The sequence below is a fragment of the Vigna unguiculata genome, chromosome 2 (genome assembly GCF_037176805.1).
Source record: "Vigna unguiculata cultivar grain cowpea cultivar isolate G323 ecotype 2 chromosome 2, ASM3717680v1, whole genome shotgun sequence".
In the NCBI taxonomy this organism is placed as follows: domain Eukaryota; kingdom Viridiplantae; phylum Streptophyta; class Magnoliopsida; order Fabales; family Fabaceae; genus Vigna; species Vigna unguiculata.
In genome coordinates this window covers 33726595-33746981 of record NC_140793.1, presented here as the reverse complement: position 1 = coordinate 33746981, position 20387 = coordinate 33726595, and the positions used below count along the sequence as shown (strand labels likewise).

The following is a 20387-nucleotide window of genomic DNA, read 5'->3' as shown; positions in this document are numbered from 1 at the left end:
TTTCGTTTCGGGTTTGGTCAATTTATAGCTTTCTCTATGTGGGCCCTCACCTTCAAAAATATTTGGGCCAGCCTTGACTATTGCTTTTAGCACCTCCGGAATTATTTTCCACACTTCCCTATCCCACTGAATGCCGAAAATATTATTACACTTTTCTTTTCTTCTAAAAAGGCTATTAATGTATTTTGGGAAATATTGGCAAATATATATTACAGTATTAATTTCTGAAATACATTATATAATATTTGATCGTTTACTCTCTGCTCATTATGATATTATCAAAATTGTATTATTAAATAACAATCCCATTTTTTAATTTTAAAATGTCTTTTTTTATATATTTTATTGACAAATTTTAATACATAAAGGTACCTATAAATCGTGATCTAAAACACAAAATCGGAGAGTAAAATGAATAAAAATAGGCAAAATCATTAAACAAGTCAAAACTCCATGCACCAAAATGAAAGAACCAGGATCTTCAAATCCTTGCAAGCTTCATTGATAACACTTTACACAAAAGGATAAACATGAGGTAACAATGATGCTAAGAGATATAATACAATTGATGAATAAAGAATATTAGCACAGAAGGATAAATATATTTCACCTACTTGATGAAAGATAAATCAAATGAAATTTAACATAGAGAGAGTAAATTTCTAAAAAATTGTACAATTGTTCCAATTTATAGAAAATTTGTTTATTCCTTTCTAAATTCTCAGTTTTAATTTTAAATTTAGTTCATTTCATTTAATAAGTAGTTTAAAAATTATTTTTCACTTATCTCAATTGACTTTTATCTTTATTTATATGTCTCACTTTCTTAACAATTTATCTCTTAATAGATTTTATACTTAAAATTCAAATTGGATGTGGAAAGATAACAAGGTAATGTAAAGTCATTACTACGTGTCTACATAGTTTCAGTTTGAAACTGAAAAATTAGTTTTTTAAGTAATTTTTCATTTATGTTTCAAATCTGTACGATAATATTTACATTTAAACATATTATATTTTCTAATATTAGGATGTGGTTAGTGTTTGCATTATGTGTTACATTTTACTTGTTTAAATCATTTCTAAAATATATTTTTAAAAGGGCTAAATATATTTATAATTTATTGATTTGCATAATTAAAATTTGTCTTTGTCATAAATTTTAATATATTTTAATTTTTAAATTTTAAAAATAAATAAATATAATTCTTTTATGTGTTAATCAACATTTTGAACTGATATTTGAGTTAGGATACGTAAATAGTGTAAATAATTTATATGCAAGTTCAAAATATTATTTAACATGTCAATAAAATTTGAGGTATTTAAATAAAGTGCATCAAAACTTAACACATAAATTTCAATTTTATGTCAAAATTTAAAAAGTAAGAATATATTTATATTAAACCATAAAATGAGTTTAGAAAATAATTTTGGGAGAAAATCGAAGAAAACTATATTTACTTCTTCCCCATTCAAGTCCAATAGTTTAGTTCCCAAAGTATATATGCATTTTTGTTAATACTTTATTCTATTCCTTCATACTCCGGAACCCATAACTTTTTCCTTTCTATCACTTATTCTTTCATAACTTTTCTTCCGTAGATAGTTATTATTCTATTAGGATAAGAACTACTCAATTTATTTAGGTATATAAAAAATGTATTACGTGTGGGACGAAATTATTACTAAAAATAACATAAAGAAGGAAGATGAACAGGGACTACCGGGCTAAAAAGTGTTTAAGTTAAAAATATTTGTGTAATATGTTTTTTTTTGGTTGGAATTGATTTTTTTATTTCGTTATTTATTATTCCATTGTTAAGGTATTATTTTGATATCATGTAGTGTCAACTTTCATGAAAATAACTCAGTATCTTCAAATATCACACGTATAATTCAAAAGTAAAAATAAATTTTGGTGATTGAAAGTGGTATTATTAATGGTACATTCGATTGTTCCCGAGTAGAAGATAGGATAAAGAGAATATAATGGATTTGACCAATCCACCAAATCTTTCGTCAAATTTAGCAAAACAACAATGCTTTTATAGGAAACATGAGAGGAAATTAATGATTAATTCTTTCATCTTACTCAGACAATTTTTCTAAATTATTGAGTTTCGATTAAGTTGAGTAAAATAAATAGTAAAATATATCGTACTTTTTGAAGAAGTTAAATTCCCTTTTCATTTTGGAAATATATCTTTCTAAAATATTTTGAAAAAGAAAATAATATTTTTCTAAGAGGCTAACACTTGTTATAACTAAACGTGTTACATATAATATATTTCAACAGAAACGAGTCTCTTATTCATTTAAATTTAGAATAAATCCATTTAAATGGATTCAAAACAACATAGATTTGAATTAGTACGGATATAATTTCAAATTTTGAATCTTTTGCCTGTCTTGTATAATTCTAAAGAAGTGAGTGAACAAGATGAAAACACAAGACATCTTCAAAAAAATTTCAAGACCACAACATTTTCGTTATACTAGTGCAATGTTAATTGTTAAAATCAACATACATAAACAACTTTTCCAGATGAATTTTTATTTCTCTATCATCGTTTTATACCAGTTGTAGCAGCCCTTACTTTTGCCAAATAATTTCGAATTCAAATTGTTTATTGTAACAAAGAATTTATATGAATATCACTATTAAAAAAATTATTAATGTTATGAATAGTTGTATTATTCAAAAGCTTAGCCATGTTTATCTCCAAAGTGAAGAGTGTACATTCAAAAACCGATAATGTTAAGGGTGGGAAGAAAATGAAATAGAAAAGAATGTAATTTTTTTTTGGGAAAAGGGAGAGATTGGAATTTTGGTAAAAGAAGTGAGACAGAGAGGACCACAATTTTAGATTAAGAGCCATCATCCTTATCTCTCATCTTGTATCTTAGTAATAATAATTCCGTAGGAAAATGTTAAAGGTGGTCCTTTACTGCTTCACTACATCATACATACTCATGGACTTTTCTGAGTTATTAGAAACAGGTATATAAAGAATTAGTATTTTTTTAACTTCAAAATCTCGAAACAAGTAATTTCTTTTTATATAATGGTAAACTTTATCACATTTATCTCATACTTCAATTATTTCATGTACAAAACAATTAAAACTTTAAAGAATTAAATATATATTTTTCCTTTAATTTTAAATTTTTAGTAAAAATCAAAAATAATATTTTTTTTTAAATTTCAGACTAATTTAGTCTCTCAATTTTAGAAATACATGAATTTAGTCTTTTTAACTCAATTTTGTTACATAAGTTTAGTTGAGATTTCAAACATATGTCATAATAACATCTCAACCAACAAATGTAACAAACAGTAAATAGTATAAACAATTTAAATATCATCATGAAACGTGTTTAAAATTTTAAATAAATTTAACAAAATTGAGTTAAATTGACTAAATTCATGTTTTGTACTTTTAAAATTGTTTAGAATAATCTAAGTATGAATCAAAGTCCTACATTAGATAAAATAAATAAAATTAAACATCATATAAGAATAAAGACGCATAATATCATTATTTTAAGATTTGATATTAAAAATTAAATATTTTATATATGTAAGACTATAATATATATATATATAATTCATTAAAAATTGAAATATTAAATTAAATCAAAATTAAAAAAAAATACTAAATCTAATTTATCATATTTAACTTTAGAATATGATAAAATATGACAAAGTGCGTTCTACAGCGCTGAAATCTTAGAAGAGGAATCTAAAGAGTGTTGGTAATTATCTTAGGTGGACTCGAGAGTAGGACCAAAACAACTGAATACCCTTTAAATTAATATCTGTCGTATCTAACATATTTTCTTGGCCATTATTTTTCTCGAAATGTCCTCGTACATATGCTATAACTCTCTCTATCTCTCTCCACTTCAGCAGTAACAGTTGACAAAGGCGTGTGCTTGCCCCCACCTGGGACTACACCATTCTATTTAATCTCATTTCTTTTTTGCTTCTCTTCCATCTTCTTCTTCTTTATTCCTCCCTTTTCATTTCTTTCATGCATGGCTTCCTAAGGGAAACAAAACTTGTCGTTTGACTGTTACGTTAACCCGTCTGCAAATTTAGTTCCTTTCACAATCTGCTTCATAAAAGGTTTCTCTCTTGCCCTGATTCTGCTGCTATTAATGCCAAGTTATAGTTCATTTTCCATGCTTTCTTATGCCATCGTCATGTTTCAGGTTTCAGTTTTTTCCAGGAATTGTTCAATGGGAGGAGAAAGAGTTTTATTCTCTACGTAGAGTTTGGTAAAGATAGTATCTTGAGATAATGCCGGTTCCACTTGCCCCCTACCCCCCGCCACCTCCATATACGCCTCCACCAAGTGGTATCTTTTCTTTCTCTTCTCTTTCTTTCTTTCTTTCTTTGCTCATTCATGTTGGTGGTAGAATGATAACACAATTATTATTTCCATAAAAATCAAAAGTCCAATTTTTGCTTGTTTTGAAGACCAAGTCCCTTAGAACGATTCCCAGATATAAAACAGAAATGCTCAATTCACCCAAAGGAGGGAGCGGAGAATGAAATTTCGTTTCCCAGATGGAATATTGAACAAGAAGATGTGTTTAGTACAGTTCTGTGTTTTCCATTTTGAAAAATTGGACCTTTATTAATGACACGATGAATGCTAGAACATTCATTGCCATGGCATCAAAGAGAAGGGAAAAAAAAATGGTCATTTATTTAATACTTGCGAATAACTTATGTCAAAAGATTCCTTAACTAGGTCCGCAGAGTCAACTTGTCTGTTCTGGGTGTAGAAACCTTCTGCTTTATCCAGTTGGAGCCACCTCTGTGTGTTGTGCTGTTTGCAATGCAGTCACAACCGTGCCACCACCTGGTACGGTGCACTTTCTCTCTGTAATTCTTGTTATTTAGGAAGTTCAACTTGTTACCTATTCAAATTTTTTGAATCAACCGAGTAAGATGAAATCATAAGCATTTGTTGCATATGCACAGAAATGGCCCAGTTAGTGTGTGGAGGCTGTCACACTTTACTCATGTACATCCGTGGAGCCACAAGTGTGCAATGCTCTTGCTGTCACACAGTCAATCTAGCTTTGGAAGGTATTAAACCATAAACAGCTTGATGAAATTTGGATTCTCTACTGAATTCTGAATTTTCTGTGTTGTTCTGTGTTATTATTTGAGTCATTACTTTGTATGTATCAACATTGTAACAGCAAATCAGGTGGCACATGTCAACTGTGGGAACTGTAAGATGCTACTGAGGTACCAATATGGAGCAAGATCCGTGAAATGTGCCGTTTGCAGTTTTGTAACATTAGTTGGGGTCAGTACAATCTCTTCTTTGGTTAATACTTTACAGTGTCAGATTCAAAAGTACTTTTTTTTTATTAGAGCAACCGTGTAATTTTGTTATGCATTCTTCCTTTCTTAGCAACTTAGTGCGATAATTTGACCTGCATTCTTATATGCATCTTGCTTACACTGTTGTTACCGAATGATGCAGGCCTCAACAAGTACTGCTGAGCAGAAATTCAGTACTTAAATGGTTGAATCGTTCTTTAAAATGGGTTGCAGGCACCACTACCTTGGTTTTAATTGTTACAACTCATCACTCTTGAGGAGTAACGAGTGCATATGTGATATCAGAGAAAATTTTCCCCTCAAATGTATGAACTGTTTTTCCCTTTACTGAAATAATTAAATAATTTTGGTATATTGGTGTACCATGTACTGCTTTATTTGTAAGCAGTGTAAGCCTCTTAAGGAATCGATGTCGCCCCAACAGTGTCAATGTCAGTGCAGTTTTATATAGTTCTCCAATATCGAAGGTAGTGTCTTCCTAAAAGATACTTTGGAATAACTATTTGTGATAAGATTATTGATTCTGAGTGCTTTAGAAAATTGGCATATCTTTAGATAAGGTTTATCTTCCCTTGCTGATACTTGGTTTATGAAGCTTGAAGCAGAATCAAACACATCATTTGTTTCTTTCATGTAGCATTTTAGTTCCTCTTGAATCAACCAAAGATCCTCAAGAAAAAGAGTAAAATTTCTAACAGAACTTATCCTTCATCAGGATGGGGTTGTAAAGAACACAAAGATGCCAACAAATTTATATAAAAAGAGAGGTTAAAAAGGAAACGAAAAAACCAATCTTATCTCTGAATCGCAACATGGTCACCCTTTTTGGTAGATTAACTCAAGAAACGTGTTTTTCGGCATTCAACTTGAAGCGTTATGAGGTAGAAAAAACCGATGAATGTGAATACTGATATGGACATCTCTTCTTACGTTAGTGGTTTCTTTGATATTGCCCCGTGTTCTCCAACAGCCTTGAATATGTCACTGCTCACTCGGTTTAATAGTCGTGTTCCACTCGTTTTAAAATGTCGCATTCAATGAAAATTAGTCTTTGGTAAGTATAAGACGTGCATCATGAGGTTAAGACTTAAGGTAGTCGTCTCTTCACTATTTCTCGTGTGTTGCTACATACTATTATAGTCATATAACAAGTGCTTGTGACTGTGGCTGCAACGCAGTATCTTCTCAATCAGATATGAGAGTTCGCTCAGTTCTATTATCATTGATGAAAAAAAAATCAGCATTATCATTGAATTCTAGACTTTTTAAGTAAGAAATTCAAATGATAAATCACTTGCAGCAACAATTTTTTCAATTACCATACTTTATGGTAGCAATATCAAAACATTTTCTCGCAAATTTCGTCTAATTTCCTATTTTCCACTATCGCAATTTAACTCCATATGAAATACCACCTTGAACGACCTTCATCTATCATCCTTCAGGTATACATATTCGTGTAGCAGAAACTAACATCCCCTTACCTATAGGGTTATGTTAGTTGACATCATTTCCTATTCTTACCAATTTTTCAGATATCCCTTACACACAGTAAACAAAATATATAATTCTAATCATTAGGCCAATTGTTCTAACTAGGCCAACCACCTTGGAATTACACACCAATCCAGAAGATTAGTAAAGGTCGAGAATCTTGCATTCAAACAAGATTTTCAACCTTGAGCAGAAGTGCTGAACAACAAACAGATAACTCCGTATTCTTTAAACATTCAGATGGTACGCCGATATCGATGGCAACTTTTCTCAGATTAAATTTCATTTAATTAATTTAATAAGTATAGCAACAGTTTAAGCATTAGCTAATAGTAGCCAGAAAGGAATTAGCAAGTACAAACTGTCACAATTAGTTTGAAGAATAGCACGTCCAGGATTTCAGTACTTAATGGAGACTACCATAATTCACAAGATTTCATAGCTTCTTTGTGGATCTCACACGTGGTCCTCTCAGCCAAGATACCCATCTATGTTACTCAATGTCTAGCAAAAACAATCGCCAGACCTACAAATCTGACAGCCACCGTAATGTAGCTTGGACATGAGATTTGGAAGTTAAATTTGTTGGGAACCATTACCTTCTTTAAATTGTACATTTAACTCCCACAAGCTTTCATCAAGTGTAGCAATTCCCAAACATACTCATAGCTAGTAAAAAGACAGCTAAATTGCAAAAAGGAACCATGAAGTAAAGCCCAGTTAAAATGTTAGTGTTTAACTACAGATTCCACAGTATGCACAACTAAACAGAAAAAGCCGAATGAACCAATATCCGAACCAATGTTTACTACAATCTGCCTTGGTGTTCCACACAATGAAGAATAATTTTCCCATCTAATAGGATTTGTTTGTTCACTCTGACTTCCTTGGTCCCCTTCTTCGATTTAAACCTTGCCTGTGTTTTATGATGATCTTCTCCAAGTACTTCTGGCGTCACTGACAATACCTCTTCAAGGAATTCATCTGCCAAATCTCCATCTTCGTCCATCCTAAGACGCTTAGCATACCAACCCAGACCCTGATGAAGAGAAACACAACAGCCCAAAAATATTAAACACCTGCTGGCAGTAAATTACTAGACAAGGGAAAATTTATCTGAACATGATACTCCCAGACTTAATTACTAGGCAATGGAGACAAAAGAAAATGTAAGAGGCACAAGCATAAGGTCATGAATGCCCCAAAATCCCTAGTTTGCAACTATATTTCCCCTCCCCTCTTTCATCTATCATTGATTGGAGTCGTGTGTTAACTTAAAGCTGTTTATTTTTTCCTAACTCGTACATAGTACGTCCAAATGTTGTGACTGTAATAATAGAAGCTATCCGCCAAATAGGCTGGGCATAAAAAAAGCTGTAATGACAACTCCCAATCATGAAACAAGGATAAGATTCACTGATCATGAGCAGAACAGACCTGATAGCTACTTTTGAAACAAAATATGGTACAAAGCGAACTGTCTAAGAATTTGCCATTACCGATTCAAGTTTTAAATAATCCCCTCCCCATACTCGTCTTTGAGTTTGGGTTAAGGAATGTTAAGTACATCCATTCATGCAATCAAGTGAGGGACATTGACGGCAGATTTAAACTCTAATATTATACGTAGATGAACTAATTCCAGTGGAATATGATAAGAATCACCCCTCCGCCAATGGTAGGACACCTCCAACCTAATTTTGCTATGTTAAAGTACAAATAAAAGCCAAATGCTGTCAATTTTTACAAAAGTGTTCAGCTTCCCCTAGCAGCTAGAAAAAAGAGTGATCCTCATTAACAGCACAAAGTAAGAAAATAAAGACAAAAGCAGTTATCCACATTGGCACTGCAACATTACAAAGTCATACCAATCTACTATTTTCCTGAAGAAATCAGATATCATAACATCCTCTCAAGATAACTGAAATAATAGATCTTGAATTTCAGCTTCGGAGGTAGGAAGTCCAAGAGAAAACAAAGGGCTGGATTATCTTTCCCAAACACAAACATTATAAGATACTTCTTTTAATCTCAAATATAAGAGAAAAAAAAGGTTGAGAGATGGATTTAAGTATAAGCAAATTTCAACTAACTTTACCTATCTGTCTTCCGTCTAATTGAGATTTTATTCCAATGATTCTCTTATTTTTATGTAGTTTAGGAAAAATGTCTGTGTTTCAAATGAAGAACAATTAAACTAAACTGACTAATTTATTTATTTTTTGTATTCAAGACCCGAGGAAGTACCATTTTAAAAAAAATGTTCATTGGAGTTCCAATCGTAAAAAGGGTTCCATTTGTCGCGTACGAACATACAAAAGTACTCAACACAGGAACTATAGACTCGGGTTATTTACAATCCTAACAATACAATTTGAAACCAGGATTAAAAGATATTACTAGCCTCTGCACAGTCCCAAGAATTCACAAGGGCCTTGATATCCCAAATACACAAAAGTAAGCACACGAGTTTGCTATTTTCCTTTATCATATCCATGCACTCGTGCTAGACTTAATCCATTTTCTGTAAAATTAAATTATGTAGAAAAAAGGTCAACAATTACAAATGAGGTATAAGATCCAAGCAATAATTGTGCCGCTAACATGACATGAATTTTTAGGTTTCCCAAATTTTAAATGCATGGTTATAAAACCCAACAGAATTGGAATGATGAGAAAGAAAGGACCTGAAGTCCGCCGTCGCCAGACGTAGAGGGAGTGAGAACAGGTGGGAGGTGGTGGCGATCGACGACGACCTGGGCAGGGACGCTAAAGCCTTTACGAGGACGACCGGTTTCTCTGACTCGATACGGTGTCGTACTAGGATGGCCATCGTGTTCATCGGCGGCGGAATCCTTGGAATCGTGATCGTGGTTTCCAATCCCTAGAAATCCAGCAATCCTTCTGAACAGTCCCATGAATCAAAGAGGGTATAGAGAAAAGGCGTGGTGTTTGTTGCAGCGAGCCAAGATCCCTCTGCACTGCACGCGTTTGCTTGCACTTTGCAGCTGCAGTCGTTGCACGAAAGATGAGATACCATGGGACACTATATACACCCAACCAAACCAATCCTTCACCTTCACTTTCTATACGCTCTGCATCCCTCCATCTTCCTTTTCATTTTTTATTATTCTATTTTTCAGTTAAATTTTATTTTTTCTTAAATAATATGTGATATCTTTTTATGATATAAATTATTAAATTAAAACGCTAACACATCATTGTATCTAAACTTTGACTTCATTAGATATTAATTTTACATTTTAATAAATTTCTTATGATTATATTTTTTTCATTATTTTTGCAAATTTTTATTATTATCGTCCCGAGATTATTTGTACCTTTTTATTATCTAAAATGATTTAACCATTATATTATATTCGAATACTACTTGAATATATATAATTGTGAATGGAAATTGTGAGAAGAATTCCTCGTACAAACGAAACTAAGAATATACTAACCCTGCCCCTTGCTTGTTATGTCATAACCTTGATTTTCTTATCTCAAAGATGATTTCTTCCCTAACCTTGATTTTCTTATCTCAAATATGATTTCTTCCCTTGAAGCAACGAATCATCACATACTTACAAGTAGTGTCTCCACATATTTATCTTTTCAATGCCTACATTTAGCGCGAAAAAAACAACTACTGAACGCGCCACTATCATTAAAATAAAATACAATGTGTACAAGGGAGATGGGATCAATTAAGAGTTTACATGAACAACCTGGCCTTTGACTCATTTTTCACAACCACAATCATTTGACGGCACTCTATGTGATGATGCTAAGAAGAAACTCAAGCTATAACTGGTAACTGCATTTGGATTTGCTTCCATCTCCACCCATTAATCTGATGTTTTTCCATGTGACGACTAGCACCTTACCTCGTACGATCCTGCCTTTGTTATATACCGAACCCACTCAACAGTGTTGTATCCACTCTTTTCCCACACCTTCAGAGAGTAAATTACAAAAACCACTGAGTTCTAAGAAAAACATGAGGCGTCCACATATCAATGTTAAAAACAGAAAAGAAAAGCCTCTTAAATCAAGTTGGATACCTTACCTTTAGAAAACGGACACGTAAACCAGATGCCGTGAACATGGGAACCTGCATTATGAAATATAAGACTTATACGTCAAGCTACTATATAGGAAGCAAGTGTTTCGAGACTGATTCTCAACAAGAGAATGTGAAATATTAGATCAGATGTCATCCCCGCAGCAGAGGGCCAATGTCCACCAAGCTTACCCAAAAAGAAAAAAGGAAAGTTTAAAAAAATATATATTTTGTCCGGAGAGAGAAAAGGAAAGACCATTTCACTTCTCCTAGATCGACGAATGAACTGAATATATATTTATATAGTAATGAATTTACAGGTCCCAAGCCCTGATTACTAATTTCCGTAATTGACATGTATATAATAAAACCTGATTAATTACACGTCCAACCATTTTCATGAATAAGCTTTCACTGATACTTCTAAGGCAATCAGGATGTTCCAGCCATTTTCATGGAATTTGTAAAAACAACAGAAAACAAACCTGAAACTCCATCTGAATTGGCGGTCTAGTCCAAGATTTCTTTTCTGTCATCGTGGAAATAAGTTCAACTTCTGCACTCAAGGTCGGCTCAGTTTGCCCAGGAAATTTTCTTAGTCTACAAATTAAGAATAGAATAGGATGTTAATACCGAAAGCCACATTAAATAGTGCCCATGACAAGTTAAACTAGAAAATAAATCTGGGAATCCTATCCTATCGTACTATGTAAAACAACATATTTCAAGCATGAATAGTAACACATTTAAACATGATTACTAAAACATAAAATTAGCAAGTAACAGCATACATTTAGGTTACTCAAGATGCTGAATTAGGGTCGGAAAACCACTTTGTTTCACATAGTAATCATAACAAAGTGAGACTCTTACTTCCAAACCAAACAATCAATAGCTGCATTATATTTTGCTCGACCAGATGTGACTGTGAAACTCGTTTTTGCTGTTTGTTTCGGCACAGGAATTTTGACAACAACCCCTAGTGCAAACATCTTTGCGCCAAAGACACTCTTTACCTGAAAAGCATGTTAATAACTAGTAAAACGAATGAGGGGTAGATGACATTCAATATGTTTGACCTTCAAAGTTTAAATTTTCAAACCTTAACATTTACTTCCATCCTTGTTCGACCAAGTTCCTTGATAGTGGGCAATACTTTGAAGGGAAGATTAACACCCTCGGTGATACGATATCTATCAATATAAAATAATCTTATATCAGACAAGACCAATGCCACTTCTGGCACCGTTAAGAATTCACCTGGTCCTAAATCACTTGTGATTTTATATACCAAGTGGTGCAAAATGGTAAAATATACTTCTTGGAGCTACTAAATATCATTTGAATTCATGATGAACCTAATGCTGTGCAGAAAATGAGAATCACTTCAATGCTACAAACGTTATGAAAGGAAGAAAGTAATCTAACAACAGGGAGCATAACCATCTTTCTAAATAAGTGAACCTACGATGATAATAGACTGTGAACGGTATGAGCACCCGATACATTTCCATTGCAAAATTAGGTAATAGCAAACAAGCTAAATTGTAGAAAAGGCAAGGAAAACCTAACAAACTAAAGAAATGGATGTTTGTAAGGCAGATTTCTGATGCACCCCTTGACTTAGCTCCTTGGTATTAAAGAGAACTGGATTCCAATATGAACCAAAGAAAAAATAGTTTTCAATGTTGCGTTTGATGGTCTTTTGAGGTGTCATAGAAGGAATAGAACTCTTCCTTAGAAGCTTAAATCATATCATAGATATGTCAGTAATCCATTGTCCCATTTTAAGTTTGGTGATGAAGATCTACCAAGAAATACATTTCTTCTACCGAGAAATACATTTCCAAGTGCCTTGTAGAAAAACCAACAAAGAGTTATTTTGAAATAGTTAATCAAGAAGAATAACAGCAAGGAAAGAAATCATAAATCCATTTATCCACCTGCCCCCTTTTCCCACCAAAGCATGTTTGCAAGAAGTTTGCTGTAGGTTCACAAAATTCAAGAGAAGGTAAGAGCTTACTTCATTAGTTCAAATTCACCATCAGGTGGCACAAAACTAACTGTCTTCTCTGAGTTGAACCTTGTCAGATTTACACATTGATGGAAAGTTACATCATCAAGCTCAATAGTTTTACCACTGCAAAATGGATTTTGTTGACAGCAGAAAACAATATTACTATTATAGTAGAGCAAATAAAACATAAGGATGAATTGTCCTCCCAGTACGACACACAAGATGGACTACGCTTTAGAAGAGAAAAAGTAAACACACAATTCCCTACAGTAATATAACAGGACAAACACGTGTTTCAAATGATAATGTAAAAAGAAAATGTGGGAATCATGTTCAAATGAAAACTACCTTTTAGTAGGACGAGATTTAATTTCTGACTCTTTCTCGAGGCCAATCTTGTCATTCAGACCCAACTTCAAATCAGGCATTCCAGAAAGAAAGCACTTCATAAGAATCTTCCCCGTAACATCACAGCGTAGAACAACACCTAAAATCATCACAATTAACACATAATCAAGCAAGCATCAATGTTGTGGAGACAGGAAAATTCATGACCTACCCTTTGAAGACATAAGAAGATTCACGCTCTCCACAATATCCAAGAAGACCTGCAATGGATAAAAGATGTAAATTTGCAATAGTAAGGCACTAATGACAAAGAATGGAAGATACTACACAGCTTGCCTCGTTCTTTTTGTATACAAGGCCTTCTCTCCGCCAACCAACAGCACCAGTAACTTGTAAAGTTGCATTTGGAACAGGTCTATCTAAAGGCTGTATCACCCCAGGATTGCGCACAGTACAGGATGAATTATAGGATTTAGTTAGTTATTTAAACAGTACATCACATTAAGAAATGTAAACTCAAACAACAAACAAGTGGACAGACAGATAACATATGCACACACAGAGCCAGTAACATGTGAAATCACATTTTGCATAGGTATGTCTGTGGTGAGGTGTTTCCCTCTGTTTCCTCCAACAAAATGATATTTAGTATTTTCATATACTCATGCAAGTATAGATATTCTATTCTCTAAGGTTCCTTTTTCCTAATTTTGTTCATCTCAATGTAATTCATGCCAGTTCTATCAAGTAAACACCCGTGTAATTCAATGTATTTGTTTACAGTAGCATGTGCAGACTAACCTTGGATGAAAATGGGGAACGCACTCCTTCCTGAGTGATATAAAGCTTTAAGATTTCTGGAGAAAGATTTTGAGGATAACCAAAATCCATGATTTCTGCAAATATTAGTAAAATATTTATCATAAACTCATTCGAATTCAAATGATAAATATTTTTTTCGTGAGAACACTATTTAGTCTTTTATTATTACACAAAGTTTGAATTAGAAAAATATTTTATCCTGGTGTTTGAAATCCTGGATAACATGTAGCAATTAGCCCCAATAACATTACAGCAAGATAACCACTATTTTAAAAAAAAAAATGTATAAAATATACAAGGAATTCTCAAAAGTGACAAAAAAAATTACTCAATTAGTGGCATTCAGAATCAATAAAAAAAATTCATAGGTGTGTCACTAAACAAAACATGCAGTAAATAACAACTAAATTCAAATATAAGTTTCCTCGAGAGGAATCATCGTAAATCACAATCTCTTAAATTCAAGTCTTCTTTATCATCTTCACTACTATAACAGCTGTAGATTTGAGCATTGGAAATGGAAATCCCAAAAAAGACTTAATGTCATTTTTCAAAGAAATTTCAGGAATCAACACATAGAATAGTGCTGCAACAGCCACTAATGAGTATGAGCCTGTAATTTGATTTTGCTGAGGCAGCCCCTATAGCAGGCAGGGGCTGCTCCACACTGCTACACTGCTATAGCAAAACTATAGCGCACTATTCACAAATGCAATCATATGAAACTAGCCACTTCTGTTACATTTCACTAGTAAAGCCCTAGTTCACACAGTGCCCCTGTGGCTACTGTTTGGTCTGCTTTATCCACTACGGAAGCCCCTGGCGGGGCCACTGTGCTGCTATAGGGCAGCTATTTAAACCTCTGTTTCTGTTTCAATCTGTTGACAAAACAGATAGATGCACAACAGTTGCCAAGCAACTGCACGGTTGCAGTTTCACATATGCATGCATATGAGACTAGCCGCTTCTGTTACAATTTACTCGTAAAGTCCTATTTCACTACCAATTATAAATATGGAAATTCTTTCAAATTCTGAAGAGCATATGAAATTACAAAATGTATTATTACCCTTGCTGCTAGCCTGAGGTTTTGTCACCATATATAAATGAATCAGTTTAGCAAAACATTCTTCATGTTTTGTCCCAGTGAAAACCCAGTTACATTAACTAGTGTATCTGTATGAAATATTTCCAGAAAATTCAAATCATATAACTATTTAGTAATGTACAAGTAATGTTCCTGCATCTACCTCTTCAGTTAAACCACTCACTTAAAGTTTGAACAGAAAAATAAAAACTTATCCAGAAAATATTCTTCAAACAAATGACAGATTTTGAAATTATAGGAAACTAAAACCCTTGAACTGACTTTCAGCATAAGCATGCATTGCAACATAAAATTTCAACGAATTTAATTCATCACCACATGATTACATACCATCTAGGAGCTCATAAATAAGTACAAAATTATTGCGAATTGCATCTTCATCAAAGGCACCGCCAAAATATGATTTAAATAGTGCAACTGCCTGCAACGAGGATATATATGTGATCATTTACACAACTATAAGTTAATGATGATCAAATATCTAGATTGAAAGACAGAATTCCATCTCCGAGCAACATAGACAGCAAAACCTTCATCCCAAAGTCGAGGAAGGATGTAATGAAAAAGACCCATGTCATGAATCCTAATTTAACTGATCAAGCTGCATCATCGGATAAGTTACAAGTTACAGAGGTAGCAAGAGGTTAAATACCTCAACAACAAACTTGAAAGCGCAAGCTACATTAGCATTGCTGCTGACAACAATCACGACGTAAACATTGCTGATCCTCATGTAAAAGAAAGAGCAGCCACCAATCTGCCTCACAGGACAAGTACCAAGTTCTTTTGTTTGCATTATATGTGTCCGAAAAGCATCAACCATATTTCCCCTGCAATGTAATACAATAAGTTAGAAGATGTGATATTGTTCCCCACGAAAATAAAAAATAAACTTCCGATAAGCGCAATCACCAAGTTCCAGGGTTCCAATAAGAGCATTCCAAAAGCAAAAGTTCCTTAATCCTTAACGCTATTCACTGGTTCTAGCTACATTATAGCAAAACTTCGTTCAAAATTGACACTGTTAAGTCCCTAAAGGTAGGTTTCGATTCTAACGTGCGGCGTAATTGTTTTCCTACAAGGAATTAGGACGAACCTAAGAGGAAGAGACAAGCAATTACAGTACGACTTACTTTCCAGAATTCTCCAAACACAAAAAAAAAAAAAGAATGTTGAAAACTGAGTCCTATAACGTTTAAGAGAGCAAACAGCAGAAATAATTCGCTTTGACGCTTTGACTTCACTGAGCGATGAGTAGGCGAAAGAAGGAGAAAAAAGAATAGATATTACCCAACATCGTCTCGGTAGAGGCGATTGATGAGAACGTCGCCGCGGAGGTTCAAGAAGTATATAGCGGAAGCAGCCACCGGCATCTCCAATCCGGTGTATCAGCTTCCAAATTCTCTGACGAAAAACTTTCGAAGAAGAGTAACAATCAGATGCAGATCTGAAGCTAGCAGCAGCAGCAGAAAAAACAATACCAACAACAACAGAAAGTGGTGGACGGAGAGAACCAAAGAAGGAAAGCAACAAAATGTGAAAAGTTACGAGTCAGCGTTTCTTAGCACAGCAACACTTCAACTCTGTTCCAATGTTCTTCTACAACACGTGGACTCTCCCCCAATGAGTTAATGAGTTTATTTAGTGAACTGATTTCTTTTTTATTTAATTATAAACAAAATACAACATGATATAAATTTTGCTTGAATGCTGTTCTTGAAAAATCTATGTAGTTCACTTAAAAGAAAAAATGTACCACTCATGTTCTATTTGGTAAAAACTTAATTCAATTATTTAATTTTGTTTGTTTAATTTAAGTTCTTTGTTATTAAAATTTTGAAATTAGTCTTGAATTTTTTTAATTCCTCCCTGTTATCTTTTTTTTTATACCGACAAAATTAACATTGTTAATAAATAAAGATTGATGATTTTAATTTATATGCAACGAGCAAAAAATTGTTGTGTTTGTGGCTTTCTAGTTAAAAAATTAGTTATTGGTAATATTATGATTAAATAATTATAAAACGAGTAATATTTTCTTAAAACATATTTTCATGATATGTTAAAAAATAAAAATGAAATGGTACTACACAAAAGCTGGTAGTTGTGATGTAGGACATATTAAAAAATAAATAAACATATTTGTAAAAAAAGAAGGTTCGCATGTTTTCAGTTATTATGTTTTAAAAAATAAAAATTAAATAAAGAGGTAGCAGGAAAGTTAATTTATAAATATTTGACATCAGTTTTCAATATTTTTAGTATAGTCCTTCTTTCCTATTTAAATATTTGACATCAGTAAAATCTGTAGGCTTTATTGTAAAATCAGTGTTCTTTTGTTTAGTTTTTTTCTAATGAGAAAAAAAATCATTGTAGATATTTATAGGTAAAATTCGTAATAGATATTTAATATTTATGAATATTTATTATTTGTAGATAATAGGTAATAAATCAAGTATAGATATTATATTATTTTTATACGTAGATATTTGTTATAAAAAATTAAAAAATTTATATTTATATAACTGTAAATACATAGTATATGTTTATGTGATTGTATTATTTATTATTTAATATCTAATAGTAGTATCTTAAATAGAAGTGTAACCATAATAAAGTGAGAAATAGATGTGAAAGGGAGTTGATCTTGATAAATGTAGATTTGTGTATTACAATGGACTACATGATAAAAAAACAACACTACTTATCTTTTACATATGAAGATCATTTATCACATTTTTTAATCAATTTTATCATTGAATTAGGTAAAGTTTAAAAAATATATAAAAGTAGACAAATTATATTTTAAAATATAATTAAAAAAAATGGTATTTTTCAAACACGGTTATGCTGCTAAAAGATATCATGGTGTCAGATCATGACTTTCAACTTGTTATATTACTAAAAAAGAATTGTATATATAATACTTTATATAATGTTAAAATATATATTTTAAGTTTAATTTAATTTTATAAAACAAGTATGTAAGTTGAAATATGTATAATTTATACTAACTTATATGCTATAAGTAGATTTAACGTGAGACTTCAAACATTTTACATTTTTAAAATTTCTTACATACACATATTTTTATTTCAAATTGATTTTTAATAATTTAATTATTTGGCTTTCTAAATTTTTCTTATTTTAAAATTATATATATGGAGTTATTTATTTACATAATTTGAAATATTTGGTAATATTTTATATTTTAAACTTTTATTTGAATAATTATTTTTAAATTTTTTTCAATTTTTGTGCAAACAATTTAGGATTTTTTTAATAATTTGATTAATAAATTAAAACAAAAAATTATATTTGTTTACTATTTAACGTTTTCTGTTTTCTTAACTCTCTATATAGATATTTTTTAAAATTTTTAATAATTTTATTATTGAATTTTATACATGATTTTTATTTTGTCATTGTTATTTATATATACATATATATATATATATATTATATTTTAAAACATGGTAATATTTTAATATTTAAATTATAATTTATTAATAAATAAATTCACAATATAAAAAATTGAAGTTGTAAAAATTTGAAAATATCTTTAATCAAATTATTCAAAAAATAAATAATTTAAGATATAGAAGAGTACCAAAAACTTATTAAAATAAATATCTTAAAATTTAAAAATATATGATTATACGAAAATGTACAAAGTTTTAAATTTTTTTAAAATCAATTAATCAAATTATGAAAAACTAATTTAGATATATAAATCTTTTAAAAACCGTAAAAAAAATGTTAATTCGCATGCATTACTTCCAACTATAAAAGAAAACAACGGAAACAGAAAAAGAAAATAAAGAAATTATTTATAATGATATAAAAAGTTTAAAATCATAATTTGAAAGTACAATTTCATTTTCTAATTGTATAAAGTTGTGTTTAAAAGATACTATTAGTTTATAGTGTCTTTTGTAAACACAATTTATCTATTTTCTTATATTTTCAAAAATCCATCTTTAAAAAATCGCCCAGTTTAGTAAATGATACTGGGTGGTATTAACCATTATTTAAACTTCACAGATATATGGGATATATATCTCTGAACCAGTGTTACCATAACCGACTTTCAACGCATTATGGATAAAATTAAAAAACGGCTGACAATTAGAATAATAGTTTGTTAAATAAAACTCCAATGCTATATTTAATCAAATTTATTCTTTCAAATTCTCTTTTCCCAAAGTAGTTTGTGATCGTAGTGACTGGTAGTTCATCCATGACTCGGTCTTCTACAGTTACTATATAAAAATATATATATTTTTTATATATTTATATAAATAATTACTAGCATTGAATGCTATACTAATGTGTCAGGTATAATAAGTTTATATATGTATATAAAAGAATATTCATCCACAACATTAAAGATTGTATTGATGTTTATCATCTATATATTTAGTATGATGAGAACCGCGTGCTTTCACCATTTATTTATAATTACCTAGATACAACATAGATTAAAACAACTAGTTTAAATATAAATTATAAATACGGGTTTGTTATATTTATTATCTACAATTCTGATTACTTTAATCATAATAATGTTTCAACATGAGATTTATTATATATATATAAAGTAAGTATGCACTTTGTAATTTTTTACAGATTCTTTAATATATTGTTTATTGTAGCATAAAAAGATAAAAGATGAAACATAAATATAAAGAATATCCTGAAACTAAAACTTGAGAAAGTAACGAGATGGGTACGATAATAATCCATGCATAGTCATACACAAGTATTAACACATAATATGCCCCAAGTATATGGAGTAATTTTTCATCATGAACTTGTGTTCAATGCATTGTCTGTGATGTAATTAGTAACATTTATGAACATGATTAATTAAATAAAAATGAAGATGAGTATGAGTATGATAATATATTATAATTATGAATTTAAAAATAATAAAAAAATGAAAAAAAGTGAAAAAATGGATGTTAGGGGTAATTGGAGGAGGATGGAAAGCGAAGGATGAAGTTGACAGGAAGCGGCAAATGGGTAACTATCAGATCATATCCAAATGGAAATCTTGTGAAAGTGTGAGGAAAGTAAGAATAATAAATTGAGAAAAGGGAGGGAATAAAAACCAAATCTAAAAGTAAAACCCTAAATTAATACTATCAGCCCAAAGCCCGCT

The 20387-nt window shown here is 31.3% G+C and overlaps 3 protein-coding genes across 4 annotated transcripts; 1 reads left to right on the top strand and 2 right to left on the bottom strand.

Moving 5' to 3' along the window:
• Positions 1–3900: 3900 nt before the first annotated feature.
• On the top strand, positions 3901–5867 carry LOC114174628 (protein LOL1-like). Its single transcript, XM_085669662.1, has 6 exons — positions 3901–4132; positions 4219–4364; positions 4764–4877; positions 4997–5104; positions 5221–5330; positions 5511–5867. The coding sequence occupies exons 2-6, from the start codon at positions 4307–4309 to the stop codon at positions 5547–5549; spliced, it is 429 nt and encodes a 142-aa protein (XP_085525788.1). The 5' UTR covers positions 3901–4132; positions 4219–4306; the 3' UTR covers positions 5550–5867.
• A 1576-nt stretch (positions 5868–7443) lies between these two features.
• Positions 7444–9969, bottom strand: LOC114166617 (uncharacterized). Its single transcript, XM_028051371.2, has 2 exons — positions 9550–9969; positions 7444–7901 (listed from the first exon to the last, which is right to left on the bottom strand). The coding sequence occupies exons 1-2, from the start codon at positions 9778–9780 to the stop codon at positions 7671–7673; spliced, it is 462 nt and encodes a 153-aa protein (XP_027907172.1). The 5' UTR covers positions 9781–9969; the 3' UTR covers positions 7444–7670.
• A 427-nt stretch (positions 9970–10396) lies between these two features.
• Positions 10397–16831, bottom strand: LOC114166596 (AP-2 complex subunit mu). Of its 2 annotated transcripts, none has more exons than XR_003599972.2 (13): positions 16514–16831; positions 15876–16053; positions 15554–15644; positions 14095–14189; positions 13630–13719; positions 13505–13553; positions 13294–13432; positions 12952–13068; positions 12031–12121; positions 11720–11944; positions 11414–11528; positions 10935–10979; positions 10397–10821 (listed from the first exon to the last, which is right to left on the bottom strand). XR_003599972.2 is itself a non-coding variant. In XM_028051346.2 (13 exons), the coding sequence occupies exons 1-13, from the start codon at positions 16594–16596 to the stop codon at positions 10741–10743; spliced, it is 1317 nt and encodes a 438-aa protein (XP_027907147.1). In that variant the 5' UTR covers positions 16597–16828; the 3' UTR covers positions 10513–10740. The 2 variants fall into 2 exon arrangements, 1 of the variants encoding a protein (XP_027907147.1); XM_028051346.2 differs by having other exon boundaries at positions 10513–10821; positions 11802–11944; positions 16514–16828.
• Between the last annotated feature and the right edge of the window lie 3556 nt (positions 16832–20387).

Coding starts and splice junctions, on each gene's coding strand:
- LOC114166596 (XM_028051346.2), bottom strand. CDS start 16,596: ATGCCGGTGGCTGCTTCCGCTATATACTTCTTGAACCTCCGCGGCGAC. Junction 16,054..16,513: donor CTCTACCGAGACGATGTTGG/GTAATATCTATT, acceptor ATTACATTGCAG/GGGAAATATGGTTGATGCTT. Junction 14,190..15,553: donor TATTTATGAGCTCCTAGATG/GTATGTAATCAT, acceptor TAATATTTGCAG/AAATCATGGATTTTGGTTAT.
- LOC114166617 (XM_028051371.2), bottom strand. CDS start 9,780: ATGGGACTGTTCAGAAGGATTGCTGGATTTCTAGGGATTGGAAACCAC. Junction 7,902..9,549: donor CTGGCGACGGCGGACTTCAG/GTCCTTTCTTTC, acceptor TCTCTTCATCAG/GGTCTGGGTTGGTATGCTAA.
- LOC114174628 (XM_085669662.1), top strand. CDS start 4,307: ATGCCGGTTCCACTTGCCCCCTACCCCCCGCCACCTCCATATACGCCT. Junction 4,365..4,763: donor ATATACGCCTCCACCAAGTG/GTATCTTTTCTT, acceptor TTCCTTAACTAG/GTCCGCAGAGTCAACTTGTC. Junction 5,331..5,510: donor GTTTTGTAACATTAGTTGGG/GTCAGTACAATC, acceptor CGAATGATGCAG/GCCTCAACAAGTACTGCTGA.